Below are 24,291 nucleotides of genomic sequence, written 5' to 3'. Positions count from 1 at the left end.
TCTATTGATAAGATATTAAATCTTGTTTCTATCGCTATTTGTTACGAAAATACCTTTTTGATCTTTTTTAAATTCACCTCTGTTTACCCTACTAAAATATTTCAAATTTCAAAAAAATCCGGAATTTCTAAAATTTTTAATTTATTTTCTCTGACATAATATTTTTTTGCACCTCTAAGACTAACCATTATAAGCAGGGTGAAAAAAAAAACAAAAAAATGAACTTTAAAGCGTTGCAACATTATGCAACATAGGCCTAAAAACACCTGATTCAAGTTAACCCGAAAACACCAATACAAAAACTGTGATGCTTTTCGCCGATTTCTGAGGTCAGATGAAACCACAGGAGGATCACTACTCACTAGTATAAAACAGAGTGGGAGAGTTTTGATCTCCTCGACATAAAAACATGGGGATTATAATAGTGCGAAATAAAGGTAGAAGTAGAAGAAAGAATTTCAAAAAATAAAAAAAAAAGTTCGCTGCTCAGCTCTTTTGTTTATTTTAAAGCGCTTTTTTTTTACTATATGTCAAGCTTGAATCTTAATTATTGACTTAAAAACACTATCAAATACAAGTAATAGTGTAGTTTCATTTATTTTCCATGTTTTGGATGCATTCTCAAGTGTGTCTCAATTATTTTTAATAAGAAAAGATTGTATATTCTGCACATAGTTTGGTTTTAAGAGTGCAATATTTAGCAAGTTTAACTTTTTTCTTTGAAAAAATCACTCTACAGAAAGTTCATTGCCACATAAAACGAAGCTTAAAAACTAGCCTTACGTCCAACTTTTTAAGCTCGGAAGTAATTTTCAAGGTTCACTTCTTTTAAGTTGTTGAAACTGGCATTATATTTAGTTAACAGCGTTTAATCTTTCTTAAACCACAATATTGTAGTTTTTTTTTTTAATCTAATCCCCGCAATCATTTGAAAACAAAAAGTCTACCTTTTTCTTTCATTAGCCTGTTAAACTTATGGTGTTTTGGTATATTAACTCTTTTGCTAGGTTAAAGGCTAGCAAAATAGTTTAAAGAAAATAAAAATTATTAACAACTTGGTAGTAAAAATCACAACTTATTGATAAGAAGAATGGTTAACCACATCGCAGCTTAAACTGCACAAAAAACAATGCAGCGAGCAGGGTGCCCGCAGTGCACACATATTGTTCCAATTCTTAAGTGTTTTTTTTTTTCTTTTTTCACACAATTCTCACTTTTCGTAGACGATATACAGCATACCGCTGCTAATCGCTGCCAATCTGCTAATGCTGTCTAAGGTCTAACTAAAACTCAGTCCAATATGGCTTCCCAGGATATATGAACATAGAGCTGATGCTGGGTATAGACTGTATGTTGTGCTGGTCACCTTACAATTGCTTTCATAGCGTATTTACAATAATTTGCTTAGGTCGCGGACGATTAGTGCAATTTGGTCCAATGAAGCACTAACACACACACATACACATAAACTGCAGCCATATGGATAAAAGAAAATAATTTCACGAATTGCATTAGCAACCATAGTTACATGTTCGTCTCCCTCCTTCGCGTCGCATCTTTGCATTGGAAGGCAGAGTCGGTGTGTAGGTAAAGAGGAGCAGGCGGATGATAGCCTCACTACTTGGTACACTTAGACCGACCTTACTCATCCGCTGTGTAATTACGGAAATTGTTTTTCAAATTAGTGGACATATATATCCTAGAAATTGTAGAGATCCCGGGAAAACCTTCTTCTTTTTCGTTTTTTTTTTTTTTTTTGTTTTTTGGGTTTCGCAGAATCGGAAAGGAACGAAAAAAGAATAACAACGGTCAGACAAACTGTTTGGTTAGCACTGTGATTGCTGTCGTTCTTTTGCGGTGCGGTGCGGTGGTGGCATGGTGGGTGCTAGTTGGGTATAGGATGTGGATACCACTTGGTTGCAAACTTTTGCAACAGATGATAGATAAGCGGTAAGGCGACCTACTCTTCCTAACATCAGCCACCAGAAGCCCATTTGAAGTAAGAAACAGTGGGTGATGGTTAGTTCAATTTTTGTATGTATGTGAATATATGTAGTGCGAGTGAATGCCAGTTAAAAGATAATTGTGTTGAATTTACAAAAGATCTTTTGCGTTTAGTTTGACGTACGAACGTTAAACATTGTTCTTTTTTTTAAATGAAGTATGATCTTCTATCAGCTAGTGTTTGGTATTAGGTTAAGGCTAAAGTTCTAGAATCTATATTGAAGTCCATATATTTTTCTATATATGACTAATAAATTTTCCTGTAAGCCATACAAATTTAATAAAAACATAGATTTTCAAGCTCAGTTTAGTAGACCAGTGCCGAAACCTTCAAAAACATTAAAAATTATGAAAAAATCATAGCAGGATAAAATCCATTAGAAAAGGAGGTGAATATGATAAAAATGAAAGGAAAAATAAATTAAGGGCGAGCCGAGTTCGGGAAGTGGGTGGGTTGAGTTTTTCATGGTAAAAAATGGTATATCTCGATTTCCTTAAGAACTACTAGTCCTTTGGAAAAAAGTTGTAAGGCAAAGTTGTAGGTTATAAAAAGATCTACAACTTTCATCTTAACAATTTTTTCACATAACCTCAAAATTTATGTGAAAAATTCAAAAAACCGAGTTTTTGGTTTTTTTATTTTTATCTTTTTCAAAAAAATATTTTTTTCTACGAAATTTGGTGAAAACCTTCCTTATTATGTCTCAAATACACAGTAATTTATTTAATTTAAAATATTTATTTTGTAACCTTATTTTTGACTAAATACCAAAAAAAACACCCTAATTTTCAATAGAAAATTCACGTGTCAAAATATCAGCTTTTTTCAAAAAATCGGTGTATAATTTGTTTGTTAAAACCTCTACTTTCTGATGGTGTAAACAAAAATTTACATTAGTATACCATAGTATAGGTATGTTCTGGGAAAATGCAAAAAATGAAAAAAGCATAAACTCGAAAAATTTTTAATATCATTATTTACAATTTTGGCCTATTTATTAAAATTTTTACTTAAAAACCGTAAGATTTTATATTACTTTGACATAGAAAAAAGTAAAAATTTTAATAAATAGGCCAAAATTGTAAATATTGATATAAAAAAATTTTCGAGTTTATGCTTTTTTCATTTTTTGCATTTTCCCAGAACATATACTATGGTATACTAATGTAAATTTTTGTTTACACCATCAGAAAGTAGAGGTTTTAACAAACAAATTACCCACCGATTTTTTGAAAAAAGCTGATATTTTGACACGTGAATTTTCGATAGAAAATTAGGGTGTTTTTTTGGTATTTAGTCAAAATAAGGTTACAAAATAAATATTTCAAATTAAATAAATTACTGTGTATTTGGGACATAATAGGTAAATAAGTTTTCACCAAATTTCGTAGAAAAAAACATTTTTTGAAAAAGATAAAAATAAAAAACCAAAAACTCGGTTTTTTGAATTTTTTACATTAATTTTGAGGTTATGTGAAAAAATTGTTAAGACGTAAGTTGTAGATCTTTTTATAACCTACAACTTTAATTTGCAACTTTTTTCCATAGGACTAGTAGTTTTGCCGGAAATCGAGATATACCATTTTTTACCATGAAAAACTCAACCCACCCACTTCCCGAACTCGGCTCGCCCGTAATTTATTTTTTCTTTCATTTTTATCATATTCACCTCCTTTTCTAATGGGTTTCATCCTACTATGATTTTTTTTGGTTTCAAAAATTATCGACCTATATAGCAACTAGCAAGGTCAAAAAATGGTCATTTCGATTTTTGGTAATTTGTAGGTGTCTATGTCTAGTTTTTGAGTTTGAACTTTAAATTTTTGTTTTTTGTTTGAGTAATCTTTTAAAAAGAACTGACACATTTTTAAAGACCTCGATACGAGCACTTTTCAATGTGATATCGATCTTTGAATGGAAAATTATCATTTTGGCTATAAATATCAAGGGGCACGGTAGTGCCCAGCCAAGTTCTCTAGAAACTTTGGCACTACACCCTTATTTACAGGAAACAACTCAGGCCATTTTCGACCCCCCTCTAACTTCCACACCAAAGATGCTAGAAATTTCAAACTCACTACATTTGTTGAGCTCGTCAAAACCAAACACCTCACAAAATTTCAGCCTCCTACGATGAGTAGTTTCTGAGATATAGGGCTTCAAAAATCGCAAAAACCGTAACTGAATCACTGACTCACTGCACTTCTGTATGTCGTAGAATCTTGAAATTTGGTAGAATGGTGGAGCTGGTAGTTTACACAAAGAAAAAAATTTAAAATTTGAGAATTTCAGCCAGGGGGCGTGGCAACCGCCCATTCCCGCAGAATTTTCATCAAATATTATAGAGCACTTCTGTATGTCGTAGAATCTTGAAATTTGGTAGAGTGGTGGAACTGGTAGTTTACACAAAGGAAAAAATTTAAAACTTGAGAATTTCAGCCAGGGGGCGTGGCAACCGCCCATTTCCGCTGAATTTTCATAAATTATTGTCGTAGAATCTTGAAATTTGGTAGAGTGGTGGAACTGGTAGTTTACACAAAGGAAAAAATTTAAAATTTGAGAATTTCAGCCAGGGGGCGTGGCAACCGCCCATTCCCGCTGAATTTTCATCTCAATCTCGGCTATGGGGTTAATAGAACTCACGATATAAGCTTTTTTAACTAACCATATCAGGCTTTTCAATTCAAATAAACAAACAAAAATCTAAACAAAAAAAGCTTCTAAAACATAATCGTTTAAACGGCTTATATATAGTTCTATTGGTCACATCCTCAAGATTGGGAAGTTCAGATTTAGGAAAAATAATAGAGCATCAGCTTGTATATTTATAATTTCAAATAGTATAAATTTAGCCCATTCACATTAACTGGAAAACTTACGTTATTTAACCCCCCAAAAACCGTATAAAGCACAAAATTAGAGTTGTCAGACCTTTGAAATCGACAATAACACGCGTATGGCTGCAAAACTGCGTACTTATATTTTGGTTATACCTCTACTCCCAAAATTTTCTCGGCCTACTAGCAAAAAAACAGCTTTTTTCTTACTTTTGACTAGTACATGGAGAGATTCGGAGTTAGATTACTTCTACAATACGATGGTGACAATAACGATTGTGTGCTCATTTTATAGGTAATTATAAGTACTACAATTCATTCTAGAAGAATTATCCAAACAAATCAAAAGTTCGTCAGATATATGAAAAAATGTCATTTTGTCCCAACCTTGCGATACAAACCCGCACTTTGACCAACTATAAAATTTTATTTAATCAACTCACGGAATTGTTTTGTATATCATTTCTTAGATAATTTTATTGTTAATAAGTCTTACCTTTGTCATTTTTTGTTAAAATGAATAACAATGGAGCTATTCAATAAAAACGATACCAATCTCTTTTTCAAGATGGCGGCTGTTCCCAACCTCCAATTATGCCAACAAATTGACTTTTATGATAAGGACAACCACCCGAACACATTCCATGAAAAAAATTTTGTCCAGCGAAAAATGCGATTTAAATTACTAATTTCCCTGGGCTAATAGTTATACAAATTTTGTAACATTTTTCAAAAAAAAAAAAATTGGTATTCCCTATTAAAGGAAAATATTAATTTACACAAAAAAACCAAAATGTCGATGAAATTCATCAAAATGTTTTCAAAGTAAAAAAATGTATTTTTTGAAAGTTTTGTAAAATTTGTATATAACAATAACTTTAACGTTTCTGCATTACAATTTTGGTTGGTTAATTTATAAATAAAAAAAAACATTTAATGGCAGGTACCGTTAGTAAGGGCTCAAAAAATATTTTTTCTACATATTTGGGCCTTCTTTCTTTATTCAACAAATTATATAAACATTTGTCAAACATTAGGTGGTCTTCGTTTCCCCGTCTACAAAAATGAGGAGCAACTTATAAACTCGAACTTAAATTTACTTTACCATTAAGTTTACACGCGTGTGAAAATAGATTCAGCCGCAAAAGCGCCGTATGGGTTGTGCACAGAAGTTAAAATATGTGACTAGTGTATAAACCGCAAGACTGCCGCACCCTTAATAAAATACTTTGTCAAAAATATTTAATTTTTTTTTTTTGATAGTTTCGGTTGTTTGAAAAATAAAAGTGAAATACATAAATCCGAGTTTCAATGTTAATTTGCAGTCTAGGCTAACCCAAAACAAAAGTAGCAGTGAATAGTAATTCAATGGAAAGAGTTTGAAGTGGGGCGGGGGTTGCTCTTATTCGGCTTTCGGTTACAGTAATAATGCGGCTATGGAAATTCCAATTTTAGCTGCGGCGCTTTTAGTCCTCCTGTCATATAACGAAAAAATATAACAATTTTACAAAATGTTCAAAAAACACATTTTTGGATTTTTAAAAAATATTTATAGATTTTTTTGTTTGAAAAATCAATTTTTTGAAAAAGGGTAGATGAAATTTATCGTAATTTTGTTTTAATGTGTTGAATAATATTTTCTTAAAAATGGCATACCAACATTTTTTTTTTTTTTGAAAAATGTTAGAAAATTTGTATTAATAGAAAATTATTTTTTTAAAACCCGATCTAACGATTTTCAAAAATTAGTTTTCTAAAAACTATTTTTTATACAAGAAATCAAATGGCCCCCAGAAACAATAAGAAAAATTAACAGGTGAGTTTTGAGGTGCTATTAATGAAAAAAAAACGTATTAATTCTGTGTAAATCCAATACTGTGTCATTTTATTGTGTCTTAATTGAAGTCTTAATGTTAAAAAAAAAATAATAGTCGAAAGGTTAATGTTTCATAAATTAATTTACCAACAAGTCCAGAAAGGTAAAAACAAAAAATAATGCGGTTTCTTTGAAAAAATTAGTTTTGGCTTTTTATTAATTACTCGAAAACGACAAGACATTTCCGGATACGGTTTTCTGTTTTTGTTTAAAAACAAATAAGAGCATTGTATTTTGAAATAGTACTTAATTACATAAAATTTTGAAAAAAATTAATTCAAACATTTTTTTTAAAATTTTTTTTTTTTTCAAAATTTTGAAAACTAATTTTTAAAAAACTGTATCATAAATCAGCTTTAATCATTAACAAGATAACATACGAGGGTTTTGGCTTTACAAAAAGGTATAGTACGTCATTCTAGGTGTAACCGTTGATAATAATTTTTTTCCAAATTAAACGAGGGGAATAGCCCATACAATTTTTTTCTTGTCTCGGCCCAACATACACGCTCCAGCTTTTTGGCACATTACTCCTGAAACACCCTGTATATATGTACATATATATGTATTTTCAAAACAACTGTAGACATTCTGACCGATTTGAAATTGGTCAGATGAATCAGATCTTTCTATGTTTTTTTTTTTTTAAGATGACCATTTAAATGACCACTTTTGAACCCCATTATATTTTTTTGACTACCCATAGTTTGCGAAAAAAAATTTAGAGTCAAAAAACACTCCAGCCGATAAATTGATTTTTTTTTTTTTTCAAATTGAATTACTGTTTTCGAAAGGCTTTTAGATTTAGATTGCAAAAAAATTTTTGTTCACACAAATTTTTTTTTCCAATTTTTGAAGATGCGAGAATACAATTATCTAAAATATCCCCTTTACCCGACAGAATTTAAAAAAAATCATGGAACATAAAACAAGAATAATTTGTTTCTCCAAAATCTGGTATTACACAAAATCTTATCCACATATTGGTTCTCACATTTCAATTATACAAGCCCACATATGTGAGCTTGCACAATCGACTATCCATATTGACTTACAAGTAATTTCAAACCTTTTTTTTTTTTTTTTTGCACAATTCTGACCTCACACTTTGTCATTCGTCTACGAGATAGATAAATCAGTAAGCCACCAAACAAATAGGTTAAAAAGTTATGCGCTTCGATTTCTTAGTCTATACAAGCCATTGGCAATTCTAAAAAAGGGTACGTTGCACCTATAAAATAAAATTTAAGAAAAAAAGACAGAAAAAAAAAACAACAACTTTAAAAGCTAAACGGACCAACCCAACTAATGCTTTGTATGTGAATCCTGCATACTTCCCCGCATTGTTGCACAATGTTCACACATTTTCACACCTCTTAAAGGAGAAACTTATTTCGGTGCCAAACAACCATGAGCCTGAAAAAACTATAAGCACACATAACAATATGACTTAATACGTTCTACGAATATAAAAACTATTTACCTTACCGAGAGGGAGTAGGTATTGCTGAGGCCCACTGCCACCATCCGTAGCCGCTATCTGCTCACACCCAACATGGAGACGAGCGGTAGCTAGGCGTTGGTATTGTACAGGGACATGGCGGGCGGGTGGTGGCTGCTGCGGCGAGAAATTCTCAGGCGAGAGCAGCTTACCATCGGTGGTGGTGGCTTGGCTTGCTTAGGTCCAAGGCTTGCTAAACAAACGCGACTTGGACGTTAAATAATCCAGTGAACGAAAATGAGTTTGACTGCTTCGCCAGATAAGCCCGACACAAAAAACATGCATTTAGCCAAAGATACAACCGCTGATAGTGGCATAATGCTGCTGCTGCTGCAGCAGCTTTGGTTTAGCAAGCTGCTGTGATGGCTGACTCTTCCTACTGCAGGAGCACACAACATATTATAGACCACGATCCCCAATATACTCTATACTCCTCTCTCACACTCAAGTCGAGAGCGTTGAAGGCTGGTTGGTGAAATCCATATCTCGTAAGTCTTGCGTTGGCTGGACTAAAAACAATGAATCGCCCTCGCGATATCTTAAGTTGCCAAAGTTTGACAGGCTATCTTGTGGTACCCGATACACTCCAAATGCCACAGAGATTGGGTGAAAGGAATCCCACACAGGATGCACTCCATATAGAAACCTGTATATGCAGACGATGACATGCGGAATCATCTTCTAACATAATCTTTCAAGGCTGATTGTGTCGTCGAAGAGTTGTGATGGTGCTGATGCTGATGCGTGGGTGGATGCACCTCTTTGACTATATCAGGACTTGGATCTATAAGAATGCCACCACCATCGCCGAATGAGAGCGATCAAGAAATTGAACAAAAAAAAGTAAAAAGATTCTTAATTAAGAGAACTACGTTCTTGACATTAAACCAAAACAACAACAACAAAAAAAAAAAACTCAGCGACAACTTCAAGCTCAAGCTCAAGGTGGTGTCGTTCGATTGAAGACATCAGATTAGTACTGACATTGGCGAGAACATTTCGTCATGATGTCTCGTCAAAGATTATCATCGTTTTTTGAAGACTAAATGAATTAAACAAGAATTTGAAGGTGCAGTTTATATATTGGAGCAGGATAAAATGGGAACATAGTGAACTTGTTTACATACCTATGCCTGCGGGCAACAGACAACTTATGTTGCCTTTAAGTAAAGAAGACTTTATACTTCCCAAAATGTTGATCCCACGGTTTTGTAAAAATCTACGAGATATAATGTTACATGTTACACTTACAAATGGTATAAGCGCATCTTACAACTTTTAAGTTGTTTTTCGTCAGGATATACTTGTTATATGTTTAGGGAGTGTATTCAACAAAAAAAGGAGTTAGTTTTTTACAAATGACATAATACAAAAAGAAGGCTTGGATCCAGTTTTTCTATTCATTTTGTAGAAAGAAAAACTTTGGTTACAGATTGAAAACATTGAGATTCTTAAATTCGTCTTCTCCCAATTGTTTGCTAAGTGAAGAATCTAAAGTGATTTTTGACAAAAAATTAATTTTCCCAAACCCTTTTTTAATTTTTTGCAAAATTCTGTAGGCAAATATAGTTTTTGGGTCGCTGAAACCGAATCCGAAGTCCGTTTTTCCCCATCACGTCAGGTTTTCGAGATAACCTCAAAAATGTCACGAAAAATGTCAGGTTTCTGAGATATTCTCAAAAAATGTCAAAACCAAAAAAACAAAAATTCTTATCTGGAGTTGCGATTAAGTTTTTCATATAGTTTTTGGGTTGCTAAAACCGAATCCGAAGTCTATTTTGCCGTATCACGTCAGGTTTTTGAGATATCCTCAAAAAATATCAGATAAGAACTTTTTTTTTTGAGTTAGACATTTTTTGAGGATATTTCAAAAACCTGACGTGATAAGGCAAAATAAGCTTTGGATTCGGTTTTAGCGACCCAAACACTATATGAAAAACATAGTCGCAACTTCAGATAAGAACTTTTGTTTTTTTGGTTTTGACATTTTTTTGGGGATATCTCAGAAACCTGACGTGATAAGGCAAAATTGACTTCGAATCTGGATTCAGCAACCCAAAAACTATATGATTATCATATTCAGACATCCAGATCAGAGAAAAAAATTTTTGTTTTCGTGACATTTTTTGAGGTTATCTCAAAAACCTGAAGTGATGGGGAAAAACAGACTTCGGATTCGGTTTCAGCGACCCAAAAACTATATGAAAAACTTAGTCGCAACCCCAGGTCAGAACTTTTATATTTTTTTGTGTGGCTGTGTTATCTGCTTATTTGATTACTTACCTACATAATTTGCATTCTTTGAATGCATATTAATTTTTGTTTTACAAATAAATAAATTTGAAAATATTAAGAAAAGTTTTTTAATACTAAACATTTCCGAAAATAATTCAAAATTTTTAAATTCGTCAAATAAAGATGAATATTCAAAAATTTGAATAAGAAAAGGAATATCTTGTATCAAACAACATCAGTTTCAATAAGTTATAGATTTTATTTGAAATAAAGTCAGTCTATGCATTTTAAAAAATATTTGCGACACTTAAACAAAAAAAATTAGGAAAGTACCAATGTTGAATTACATTAATGAGGTGTATTTTTTAGTCAGCGCATATGCTATAAAAAAAAAAAAAAACAGAATTGGCAGAATTTTTTTGTTCAAGTATAATACTGGCAGAATTTTGAAAAGCAGAATAGAAAAAAAAGCAGAATTTTGAAAAACATAATTTTCGTTAAAAAGCTGAATTTTGACCCGATCCCTTTAAAATTCTGTGTTTTAATTCTGCTTTTTTAACGAAAATTCTGTTTTTTTTTTTTCAAAATTCTGCTTTTTTTCTATTCTGTTTTACAAAATTCTGCTTTTTAAAATTATGCTTTTCAAAATTCTGGCAGCATACATATGAACAAAAAAATTTTGCCAATTCTGTTTTTTTTTTTATAGCATATGCGCTAAAGAAAAATACACCTCATTAATGTAATCAAATTTTTTTTGTTTAAGTATCGCAAATATTTTTAAAATTCATAGACTGACTTTCTTTCAAATAACATTTATACAGATACATACATACCTACATTTTGGAACCGATTTTGTATGATACAAAATATTCCTTTTACTACTCAATTTTTTGAATATTTACCTTTATTTAATAAATTAATAAATTCTTAATTATTTTTCGAAAATGTTTAATTTTAAAAACATTTTTTTAGTATACTCAAATTGATTCATTTGTACAACAAAAAATTAATATGCATGACAAATAAGCCAACAATTTTGCGAGAAGATGATTTTACAGAATTCTGCAAAAAAGTTCGCGCTTTTTAACATTTTCCAAACCCTTTTTAAGTCTTTTGCAGAATTTTGTAAATCTGAATTTTGAAAGCTGAATTTTGATAAAAGAATTTTCATTGCCGGCATAATTTTGACCCCAATCCGTCTTTTTCAAATAAATAGAGAATGATGGATATTACGATAGTTGAAACCGTTTTAAAAACGATTTAATAACCATTTTTAAAATTGTTTTCAAAATTTTGAGCTTGAAATTATTTTTTTTTTAAACTCGAGTTCGAAACAATTACATTAAAAAAATAAATAAAGAATGAATTACTAGCTAAGCAAAAAAGTTAAACATCATATTTTTTACCATTTTAAAAACTAACTTTGCAACTGTCTACTATATCCTCCTTCTGAATTTGATAATTGTTTACTCTTACTTGACACATTTATATTTTCAGATTTAAAATTGTTATTGACAACCAATCACAACTTATCGCAACTAAGTATACAACTTTGGAACATTCGCAATTTATAAAAAAAAAACTTGTTTCTTTTTTTTTTTTAAATCATTTGCAAAGTCGGCATTTAAGGGTTATCAACATGTCAACATAATATCTATTAAAATATTCAATGACTAACACAAAAAAAATTGTTCAGTAACTTCTTGTCAAACCAACATACAACAAGAATGTCAAATCAATCCATACCAAGTCCGCAACCATTAGTTTGCCTTCGCAAACCAACCAAGTGCATATAATGCAAAGAAGTATAGGTAGGTTAGGTACTGGTACATATTACAACATAGATTTAACAAGTTGGTACCTACAGCTGCTATATAGCCAGCACCAGCAGCAACTTTGACAGCAATAAATACTGTTTAAAACACGTCACTTGGGTAAATTATTCGTACACTTGAGTCCACGATGAAATGAAGCCGCTTTTCCAGCTAGAATTTCCGTCCAAGCGTTACGCCACGCCGCCGCAACACTGCCGTGACATAATTTGCTAATTTTGAGCTAAAAAGATCCGCGTTCTCCAAAGACTGCGCTCAATTAGTTCTCACGCTACTCTAAGTTACATATAGATACAAGCTTGCTCAGCTCAACTCAACTCAGTTCAATGAATGTAAACAGATTCCAACAATTCCTAGCGCAAGCGCCCATTAGCAAAGCTGCAATTGTTCTGCATGCTGAATCTAATTGCCGTAAGGAGACACTTGTCTCCTACAAATAGGGGAGAAGTATAATCTCCTCCCTGCCTCTATCCCATGTCAGTCCAGTGTAATTGAAAATTAAAATAAATAAAATTAAAGTCAGGCTCAGGACCGTCAACGACTATCAACGACAATGACGACGGATATGTGAGTTGGGGCAACTGCCCTGCGCCGGCCGCGCGTCGTCAATAGTCGTCGTGTCGGTCGGTCCGTCGGTCGTCAAGTTCCAAGCACATTCTAACAATCTATCCAGCAGATACACATAATATGACTCACCTTGTTGAAAGTAGTTCGCTTTTCGAACGTAAACACACACCAGCGCCATTAGCTGGAGCTGCGATAACCGCTGTCTCGTTGACTGTGGCAGCGGTAGTAAATCTCTGAGGTTGGCTATCTCCGCATTGATTAGATCCCGCCGTAGTTTGGATGCACCTTTTGTTGATTTATTCGCGTCGAATCTGTGAAGAACGAAAAAAAAGAAGAGAGACGAGAAATCTCATTAAAGGAATGTGAAGTGTTTTAATGGGATGTGTATAAGCAAGCAAGTTATATGCATATAAGAAGGTTTTTGGGGTCTATTTGGGTATTAAGCGCTTAAGATAGCTTTGTTGATTTTAATGAAGCAGTTAAACGCATTACAATTTTGTTAACAACGACACTTTGTGTGTCCATAAAGTTTTGCTTAATGTTGAATACAAAATGATTTTTGACTCATGAAATGGCTCTTAAGTGATGGTGGATATGGTTCAATGGCTGTATAGCCAAGAAAAATAAAAGGTTTGTCGAAAATTATGTTGGTATTTATATTAATCACCCCATGATCATAAAAATTAAGAGAGGAGATATCCCAAGTATTTATAAGGTTCTCAGCTTTTGTGGTGGATAACGAAAAAAAGAGAGCACAAACAGTGGGCTATATGTTTGTCAAGTAAAGCATTTTCTTTAAAACTTTTTCTAATTTAACAAACGAAAATATTTGCAAACGGATTTTTTTTTGGAAATTTTGTAGAAACTGCCAATAAAATTGCTCGGAATTCGACAAAAATTCATGGGCTTGAAGTTCGCGACTATGTCGAATAATTTTGTGTACACTTTCTGCAAAATTCATACATTTTTAAGAAAAATTCATTAAATTTAAGCACAATTTCTTAAAAAAAAAAGTTTAGATATAAGAAAAATTCATAAAATTTAAGAATCAGTTTTCATAAAAATTTTCCTATGGAAAAAATTTTTATGAATTTTTTTTAAGAACAAATACGAAGGTTTATGAATAAATTCATAAACTTCTAGCTCCAATTTGAAAGAATATTTTGCTGAATCTTAGAATCTGGACATACTTTTATGAATGAAATTCACTATTATTTTCCATTGTATTGTTGTATTTTGAGTTAAAATAATTTTTAAAATTGACTTTTTTCCCTTCTAAAATTGAGAAAAATCTATTTTTAAAATTACATTTGTAAGGAGTTCATAAATTTTGTGTTTTTAAGTTTTTTTTCTTAAAATGAATGTATTTTTTCTTAATATGAATGTATTTTTTCATTAATTGAAAAATAACGAAAATTTTACTGTTATCCTGCATTCGGTATTAAGAACTTATTCTTAAAATCTAAGAATCTGTTCATACTTTTTAAGTTTGAAATTCATATTTTTCCAAATTTTAAGAATTAATTCATTAAATTTTATGAAAGTATACACATAATTTATGAAAAAATTCTTACCTTTTGAGTTTTTAAGTATATTTTCTTGAAGTCTATGTATTTTTTCATCAATCTAGAAAATAATAAAGGATTTTTCTGCGGATTTAGTTTAACATCTGATATTCAAAGTTGACGGTCGTTGACGAAACAAATTTGTGAATAAAAAACAATATTTATTATGTACATATTTTAAACCACGTAAACAATTTTGAAGAGTATAAGACATTTCAACAGTGGAAATTATTGTTGGTTCACGTTGCCTCTTTCTCACATACTCAGATAAGTATAAAAACATAATATGTTAAACATTTCTTTCTTTTATTATATGAAATATATTTAAAATTTTTTTGTTATAGGTACATAATTTAGATACTTTTGTAAAATGAGTAGGCACGTGAGTAATGTTCATTTTTGAGACCATGTTATTTTCGCAAAAAAGCGAAATATAATAGAACCGACAAAAGGGCACTAAATACTGCTCCGTAAAAACCATCTTAAAGGCTGTTTGCAACAGATCCAGTACACCCGAAGTTGTCATTGCAGAATAAAGCAAACACATCATGTTTGGAAAACATAGAATTTAGTAAGTGTTGCATGTTATTTAATTCCTTTAAATATTTAAATTTTGTTTAAATTTTATTTTATTCTATATAATGATGTATCTACCTAAATTTTTTATATTGTGATCTTTCCCCAACTTATTCAATTTTGTATTGTTTTTTCTTTCAGCTGCAGAGCCTAATGCTGCCGATTACAATAAGGTAAAATATAATTCTACCTCCTATTTCGATCTTTTGAACCAAATAGTACATAGTCATTTTACTAATACAAACTTTTTTTTATCTTTCCAGATGATGCATCAATTAAAAAAGAAAAATTAAATTAAAAAATAAATGTATAGTGACAGTGACCAATAAAACATTTTTATTACGTTTAAACTCAATCATTTCTTTTACTTTTTAAAAATTATTTCATTTGTTAGTTTTAGATTTTGGGTTGTTTTCTTTGGCAGTTTGTTTGATTGGAATACAATTTTTTTCAGGAACAAATTAAATGCTTGGAATGGTAATGTATAATATATGCATCTATATAAATAAATGCATACATTTTAATAAAAAGTGTATTACATTTTATGAAAACAATCATAAAACTTTAAGAAAAATTAATAGTTTTTATGATTTTGTTCATAAAATTTAGCCATAATTTCATTCAATTTTTTACAAAATTTATGAAAAAAATCATAAAATTTAAGAAATAATCATAAAATGTAAGAAAACTTTCTTAAACTTTGTTAAAGAAGAAAAAAAAGAATTAAGAAATAATTCTTAAATTGTATGAATTTTTCTTAAAATCTAAGAAACTTTTCTTAAACATGTTCAAAACTTTTCGAATTCGTTTATGAACAGAATTCTTAAAATTTAAGAACTTATTCTTAATTTTTAAGAAAGATTCATTCCCTTTTGAATTTGTTCTTAAAAAGATTCTTAAATTTAATGAATTTTTACATTGGCTCATTTGCCATGAATTTTTACATTAATTTAATGTACAAATTCATTAATTTTATGTACCTTTTTGGTTCAGTGTACAACTTAGTAGGTACTAAAAGCACAAATTTTATTTATTTTTTCAGCAAGGCTTAAATTTGTTTTATAAAAGTAAGGATCCTATTAGTGCTCAGTAAATACTACAAGACCTCATCATTAGTTTATTTTTGGCAAAAAATGGACATGTGCCGTTTTTCCAATGGACCCTTCATGTAATTTGGCAAAAAAGGTCGAACTTTGAAATAAAAAAATACTTTTACGGTACTTCCCATAAAACTGTTTTCTTGATTTCTGATTTTCTCGCAAACGCGACATCTAATTTTACTGAAAACCTTAAGAAAAACGTTTTGGTAATTCTTAAATAAAAATTAAGAAACTTTTTTCAAAAAAAAATTTTGGATTTCAATAAAATAAAAACTAACCTTTTTTTTTTGAAAAATCATTTCTTAAAAAACGTCAAATAATTAATATTTCCTTTTTAATTGCATAGGTAGCAAAATTATTTTTTTATATTTTGACCCTAAGATCGAAAAACCAATCATCCCAAGACCCTTGACTGCTATGTTTGAAGAAAGAAACGTGATAATGAGAAAATCAGAAACAAAAATACAAAACCGTTTGACATTTTCAAAAAATGCAAGAAGTATAAAAACAGGAAATTTGTTTATGACGATATTAGTTACAAAAATCTAGTGTCCGCCGCACCACCTCCACAGCCTTTTTTGACCGCCGCACTTACGCTGTACCACGTCCGCACTATTATCAAAAATTTCTATTGCGCCGCACCACGTCTGCACCATGATCAATAATTTCTAAAGCGCTCGCTGCACCACCAATGCACCGTTTCATTTTGAAGATTTACTTCGGTTTTGGGTTTTGGGAAAAAAAATAAAATCTACTTCCCAACTTCTCTTTTTTAGGAACTACTTCTATTTTTTTGAATGAAAAACAATTTTCAAACAATAATTTTAGAAAAGAGAATTTGCTTCAATTTTGAATCTGGTCGAGGCAATGAGAAACAAAGCTGCTTTGAAATCTCAAAAGATGAATGGAGGTCAATTATTATTCGAATTCAAGATATGCATAAATAAAATGTATCAAAGTGATTTTGACTGATTTTGAAGAACTCCTGATCAAAAATTTGTTAGATTATGCTGAACTAACCACTTTACCCTACAGCAGCGTTGCCATCACTAGATGAGAGAAGTTTTATGAAAATGAAAAAAATAAAACAAGTGAAGAAAAATAATTTTGTTGAAAAATAATTTTTTCTTAGAATAAATTTTTCTAAATAAATGTTCTGAAAGTTTTATTTTGAAATCTACTTGCGAAAAATTTTATCTACTTCACTTTTTTTTCAAAGTTGCTTCGAAATTTTGAAACTGAAGTCCGAAGCCTGCTCTGGATACTCGTTTTTATTTTTTTTTATTTTTTAATAATTCAAAATAATGTATCATGGTGCGGTGAATTTTTCGTACAAAATTAAATGGTGCAGACGTGGTGCAGTCATGGTGCAGTCGTGGTTCGGCGGTGTGGTGCTCCGAAATTTTCCGCCAAACGGCGGTAGTGCAGCTGTAGTGCGGCGGTCAAGATGTTTTTCATTTTTTTCTTTAAAAATTCAATATCTATTTTTACTCGGGTAGTTGAAAAATAAAACTGTATTTTTTTTTTCATTTCGATTATGTCATTCAATTCTTTGTTAGAATTTGAAAATTAAAGTCTTCTTAACGTAGTAAAATTAATTCCTAAAATTAGTTATATGGATCTATGAAATCTAAGCATTATTTTAATTTCATATTGGTAGTATGCTGTTTCTTGAATGACGTCAAATAAAATGGGAAATTCCATATTAAAATCGGGACTTTAATTAAGGCATATAATTTACAATAAGTCTTCTTTTATTCAATGGAATGCGTCAATATTGCGAAAGATTGCCCTTTTTATACGGATCTAAGTAATGCAAATTAATTGTGATTCCTTATTACTAGACTCACCACATATCCAATAAGCCACCCACTAACCGCAGCTATTAACACAGAATTTAATAAAATTCCAAGAACAACACTCTTTTATAATCTTTGTTGTTTATATTCAAGTTCAAAAACAAATTAGGTCACCATTTGGCATTCGCTAAATTTATTTCTTTTAACTCAATGATTTACAACCCATATATAAATGTAAAATCTATGTTCATTGTGTGTTATTATCCCCCCAATGTGTATCTTATTACAATGAAATTTATTTTCCAATATTGACGTATAGTTCAATAGAATTATCCATTCCATTCACTGTTAAATAGCAAAAAAAAAAAAAAAAAAAAAAATAATGCTTAATAAAATTATATTCACCGCAAGATACCGCATCATTAACAACAACATCAGTAATAGCAGCAGCGGCATAAACTTAGCAACTCTGTTGTGGTTTCTCATTGTTAAACAAAAGAATACTATCTATAATGGCATTAGATACAAGTATGATCATCTAAGTGGCGTATAGTATCTCTTCGATCATCATCAGATGCGGGTGCAGATAGAAGGGGGGTAATGGGTGCGTACGTATGCAACCCTCGATGAATACTGTTATGTCCACTAGAGCCTTTTGATTGCGTAAAATTCTGCATTTGGAATTTTGAGGACATAGTTACCTATTCATACTTAAACAAGTCTTTCTTTTATATTCGTTGCACTCTTCGCAATCACGTTTAGTTATTTTAAAGTTTGGACCAACCTAAAGGCAGCTCCGTGAGGCAGAACTGCGACCTAAAAATTTTTGAACCAAACCTATCTAATTTGTTTGTAAACCTTTTGTCCATGTTTGTCCACTAAAAATTTTCGTCTGAAAAATGGAAAATCGTCTAAAACACTCAAATTTTTGATATAGACGTATAAAACTAATTGCAATCGTTTGTCTTCCTCGAGTTTTATAAACCTACCAAATATTATCGTTTGTCCAATTCAAAAACAAATTTTGCATGGGATAATTGAAATTCCCCTAAAATCCACAAAATTTGTTTCAAAAATTCATCCTTTGGAGATCCGCTTAGGAGATATTCAAAAAACATTTTTTTTATAAAACTTCCCAATAATTATTTTTTTTGTTTGTTTGTCCGATCGAAATGAATGCAAACCAAAAATCATCGTTTGTCTAACCTACGTTTAGGAGATATTCAAAAAACAAATTTCCATAATTCAAAACAAAAGTTACGCTACACGTGCATGTACTAAAAATTTCCAAATCTCGAAAAATTACTTGATTTTTCAAATATTCAAACGGTAATCGTTTGTCCACCTCATGAAATGAATACAAACCAAAAATCATCGTTTGTCCACCCTACGTTTAGAAGATATTCAAAAACCAAATTTTGTACTAAAAAATTAAATTTGTACTAAAATTTCAAAAATAATTTTATTACAAAAATTTAAATTTCTGTCATTTGTCCACCTCATTTGTACTGAAAATTACCAGCAAAAGTTACGCATACAATACAGTGTATGTACTAAAAATTTTAGATTCCCAAAAACTACTTTTTTTTCGAAATTTCAAACGGCACTTTCCACAATAATCACACCGCTGTCGTTTGTCCCCCTCGAATTCTTTACGTATACCAAAATTCGTCGTTTGTCCACCCTTACTTTTAGAAGGTATTCAAACAAAATGCAAAAAATTTTACTGAAAAATTCAAAGTCCCATGAAATCTACAAAACATTTTTTACCAAAAATTTTAGCACTTAATCTTATAAAAAAAAAAACTTAGCACTTCCATTACTAGATAAAATTAAACTATTTATAAAAACTAAATGAAAATCTTCTTCTTATATATAAAAGAGAGTTCGTTTAGTGTGTGTGGCCGATAAACTCGCGTTTGGCTGGTTCGATTTTGGTAATTTTTTTTTGTTTGAAAGGTATTAATATGTAGATGGTTTGTATCAAAAAAAAATTACACCTTTTCTCGCATCTTTACATAGCTGTCAATTTGTACGAGTAAAAAAAACACTCTATCTTTTCAAAATTTTGTACTAAGCTTGATTTGTAAAGCTTTCAAAATAATTAAAAAAATAAAAAAAAAAAGTTAGGATTGGTTGTTCAATCGTGCAGAACCAAGATGTTCTTGATCAGAAATACTACGCGAAAGGCAATAAAATTACGTTGAATAAATTAAAAATATGTGCCGAAGTTAAACGATCAACAAAAGTATGTGTATGACACCATTATGCAAGGTGTCAGCAATCAGAGTTATGGATTGTTTCTATTATATATATTTCTCCTGTGCGTTTGTTTGTGACCCTACTCCTTCTAAACGACTAGACAGATTTTTCTGAAAGTTTGTGTGAAATGTATGTGAAAAGGTCCATCCGAGACAGGTTTTGTTTTATAATTGGACCCGGTAGGTGCCGCTGCTGTCAAGTTATAGGCAAATTCCATATTTGGTGTCCAATAACTGGACATATTTTTGTGAAATTTTGTGTATGTGATAAGGTCTATCCGTTACAGGTTTGGTTTTATAATTTGATCCGGTAGGTGGCGCTGTTTTCAAGTTATAGGCAAATTCCATAGGTTAGGTCGAATGATTGAACAGATTTTTGTGAAATTTTGTGTTATGACAAGGTTCATTCGAGACAAGTTTTATTTTATGATTGGACCCAGTAGTTGGCACTGTTGTCAAGTTTTAAGAAAATTGCATATTTTGAACGAACTACTGGACAGATTTTTGTGAAATTTGTTGTGTCTGATACAATTCATTCGAAACATGCGCTGTTGCCGAAGTATGTATAGACAAATTTCATATTTGGAGTCCGAAAGACTTGACAGATTTTTGTGAAAGTTCGTTTATGTGATATGGTTCATCCATGTTTTGTAAATTAAAATTGTATGCGGTAGGTGGCGCTGTTGTCAAATTATAGGCAAATATTCCATATTTTAAGTTCGAAAGACTGGACGCTGTTGTCAAGTTATAGTTTGATTCCATATTTGGAGTCCGAACGGTTGTATAGACTTTTATGAAATTTTTTTGCGTTTGATAAGGTTCATTCAAGACAGGTTTTGTTTTATAGTTGGACCTGGTACGTTGCGCTGCTGTCAAGTTATGATCAAATACAATATTTGGGGTTCAAAGAGCTCATATTCAAGGCTAATAAAAACAAACATGATTTAACTCTATAAAATGTTATTTCCTCAAATAAAATTGTTTACCACTAAGCTATCTCACTGTTGAAAACTGGTATGATAAACTGAAACTTAAAATTTGTTTAAGTTGTTTCAACTACCAATTATTAATACGATTTCAGCATTAATTTAAAATGATTTAATTTTTTTAAGATAATATTTTAATATTTAGACGTATGCATAGAATTAAGTTGGTTATTTTACAATTTACAAAATAAAGATCGCTAATTTTTGAATTTCCTAAATAGCCAAAAAAATATCAAATTTTAGTAGCGATTATAAGTCATTGAAAGGAGTTCGAGATACATAAGATTTTGTTTTTAAAAACATTTTTTTACTATTTGACGCAAAAAACCCGTGCTAATAACAGAAAAAAACAGTGGCATGTATACAACATATGTACATATCGCCTGGGAAAGCAAAATTATTGTAACTCTATAGGATCTGTTAAGGACATAGCACCATTTTGCTTAAAGCTTATGATTTATGTGGTTATACCTTAATCATAATATTAATGAAACTTCGTACACATTCCAATTAAAATTATAATAGCTTTTTTTGCTTTTTTTAATACTTTATACAATTTTATGTTTGTGATCCACATATCAAGTTGTGGCCCAATTTTTTTGTATTGGAAAAGGTTAACACATTAAAAAGCCAAAAATTGGAAATAAATACTAAAAAATGCGGAACGAAGTCTGCCGGGTCAGCTAGTATTTTTATGAAAATCAGAAAATTTTCATCTTAAATGAAGTAGATTTCCGCTTAATTTAAGACGGCAAAACACCATGCAGAAATCCGCTTAGTTTTAGGTGGTCTTTTTCTTCATGTAAGAAACACTTTTATAAAAGTAGAAGGTTTGAATTAGTGACTTTCAAAAGGCCCTCCGCTACCAAAAAAACTGTACAAGTGTCTGTCTATTTCTCCTTTGCGTCAGCTAGTTTGAGAAGATAACTTAAGCAAAGGCTACTGGTAGTGTTCTAATTGTTCTAAACTGAAAGATCTTTAGCCTCATTTTTCTTATGAATTATGATTAGGTATATCGCAAAATGATCCTCCGAACGTCCTATTTATGCCTGAGGAAACTAAACGTTATTTTTATTTTGGATTGATGTATCCCTCCCTGTGGAGTATGTTTTCGAAAACCTTTTCAGCTTCTATTTTAACAAGCAGCTTAGTGCTCTTTTCTTTGAACCTAAAATGGCAAAGTATTTAATTTGATGATAAGTCCGAAGACATTAGGTAATCTTGAAACTTTGGTCAATAGTATACAAGAACTATATCAATTATTTTTTGTGACTTTTTTGTTTGATGCATTTTAAAACTTTCCAAAACCCGTCAGCATTATGATATTAATTTCGATTTTAATTATTTTTTCAAATCCTTAATTGATCAAATATTACCGAATCATAAAAGTTAAAAAAAAAATATTTTCCCCACATGTCTGCAAAAAAAACACAATGATCCGCGCCTGCTTATACCAATTTCCATCTTCGAATAGAGATTTTTCCATTTTCATTTTTAGCACCTGCGTTCAAACGAAAATAACCTTCAACCTTGTCCGCGCGCTCACCACAATGATCAATAATAATCGACCGTCGTCGTCGCATAGTCGAAAAATGAACTTCAACACGGGCGGGAAGGCGGATAAGCAAAGGGGTTGTACCAGTCTAGTATAAATATATTTCATGGACGATGACCAACAAAAGTGTAGGTATCCTTCATAGAGAAGAGGTGAGTTAAAAAGGCCGAACGTAATTTGTTTTCACACAACATAATCAAAATGATAACCCGTCTTTAAATTGGATCTAATGATGATAAACGTTTTGTACCGAAACGAAAGCGAAGCGAGCCTTGCAACTTGAATGTATACATATACCCATCGCACTTCTCCCTATGTTGTTGTGCATATATACGCTGAATCAACAGCATTCTTTAGCGTGTAAGAGATATTCGATTAAATACCCTCATCGAACATGAACTCCTTCGCTTCTTTACCATAACCATCATCATCATCAGTATTATCGTCATCAGGAGTAACATCCAACAACAACCTGATGTTAACCCGAAAATCGCCGCCGCCGCCCGCTTCCACACCATCCATCGATTTAGCGCAGCACAACATCGAGGAATCTTACATAGCCAAAGACTTTCCAGCTTTAACAGTGAGAGTGTGGATTGTGGGTTACAAAGGTCTCTCTCTGCAGTCTGAGAGTACTTTTCACATCAAAATGATTATTATTACGAGACAAAACGTTGAGGGGAAAAAATAATATAAAAAAAAAGAAATATTTCATAGGTAGGTATTTTGAGGTAAAATACCCGGTTGAGAGATGTTTTAAATCAAACATAATGAGATAGCATGTACGCGCGCGTTCATCCCAAATCACTGAGTACTTCTTTAGAAGCAGCGCGCACAAGACTTAGAGCGAGTAAGCTAAAGCGTTTAAAGTAAATCGCTTATGTCCATTGATTACATACCGTTTAAGCCGACCGACGACCGACCGACCTGGCGTGCGATTTTCCATCTTAAAAGATGTAACTTAACAAGGATCTCCGAGCCAGCGTTCATCACACCACTTCGTTGGAATCTATTTGAATCATACCGGGACAGTTTGTTTGATGATAATGATGATGATGATCTCTGATGGCCAGATGATCTGCGCAGCGGCTTGAAATGTCCCTCTCTGTCGATTAATGTGACCGCTAAAAGAGCAATGAGTTGTGAATTTAACAGTCCATTAAGTCAAATAACTGTATGTATGGAACTCGAACTAATATCGCGGTTAAAAAAAAATACTTCACCCCAGCCGCACCATAATATAATTTACATAATTGAATAAATTTGCAAAACAATTTATATGAGATATACTTTCACGAATCCAAGAGTTGAGTTGTAACCATTTATCATGGCACACTTGTGACATTCCAATTACACCTGTTCAGCTACTAAATGTGGAATAAAGATATTTGAAAAAAAAAAAATTAGTAGTAGGTGTGTGTTTTTCTTTGGTGAGTAGGTGGAACTGAATGAGGAGGTCTATATATCAATTGAGATAAAATAATGTTTTTAATGAAGTGACATTATTAACCATGTGAGGAAGCTGTCTTTGGAATTGATTCATATTAATCATTAGGATTTCTATAGTTACTATTTAACAAAATGAAGGAGAAAATC

The 24,291-nt window shown here is 31.4% G+C and overlaps 1 protein-coding gene and 1 long non-coding RNA gene across 3 annotated transcripts in view; one reads left to right on the top strand and one right to left on the bottom strand.

The window, feature by feature from the left end:
* The window catches only part of LOC129913448 (uncharacterized), a 146,860-nt gene that overhangs the window by 74,973 nt on the left and 47,596 nt on the right, over window positions 1-24,291 (bottom strand). For both annotated transcript variants that reach the window (XM_055992136.1, XM_055992137.1), the window contains one exon: window positions 12,983-13,164. In XM_055992136.1, the coding sequence (XP_055848111.1) occupies window positions 12,983-13,164 (182 nt within the window). The remainder of the gene's footprint in view (window positions 1-12,982; window positions 13,165-24,291) is intronic.
* LOC129913449 (uncharacterized) lies at window positions 14,868-15,340 on the top strand. The gene is made up of 3 exons (XR_008772052.1): window positions 14,868-14,989; window positions 15,136-15,167; window positions 15,258-15,340. It is a non-coding gene; the product is annotated as an uncharacterized LOC129913449 (long non-coding RNA).

The sequence above is a fragment of the Episyrphus balteatus genome, chromosome 3, assembly GCF_945859705.1.
Source record: "Episyrphus balteatus chromosome 3, idEpiBalt1.1, whole genome shotgun sequence".
In the NCBI taxonomy this organism is placed as follows: Eukaryota; Metazoa; Arthropoda; class Insecta; order Diptera; family Syrphidae; genus Episyrphus; species Episyrphus balteatus.
The sequence above is the reverse complement of the archived record's forward strand: the minus strand, read 5'-3'. Positions and strand labels throughout refer to the sequence as shown.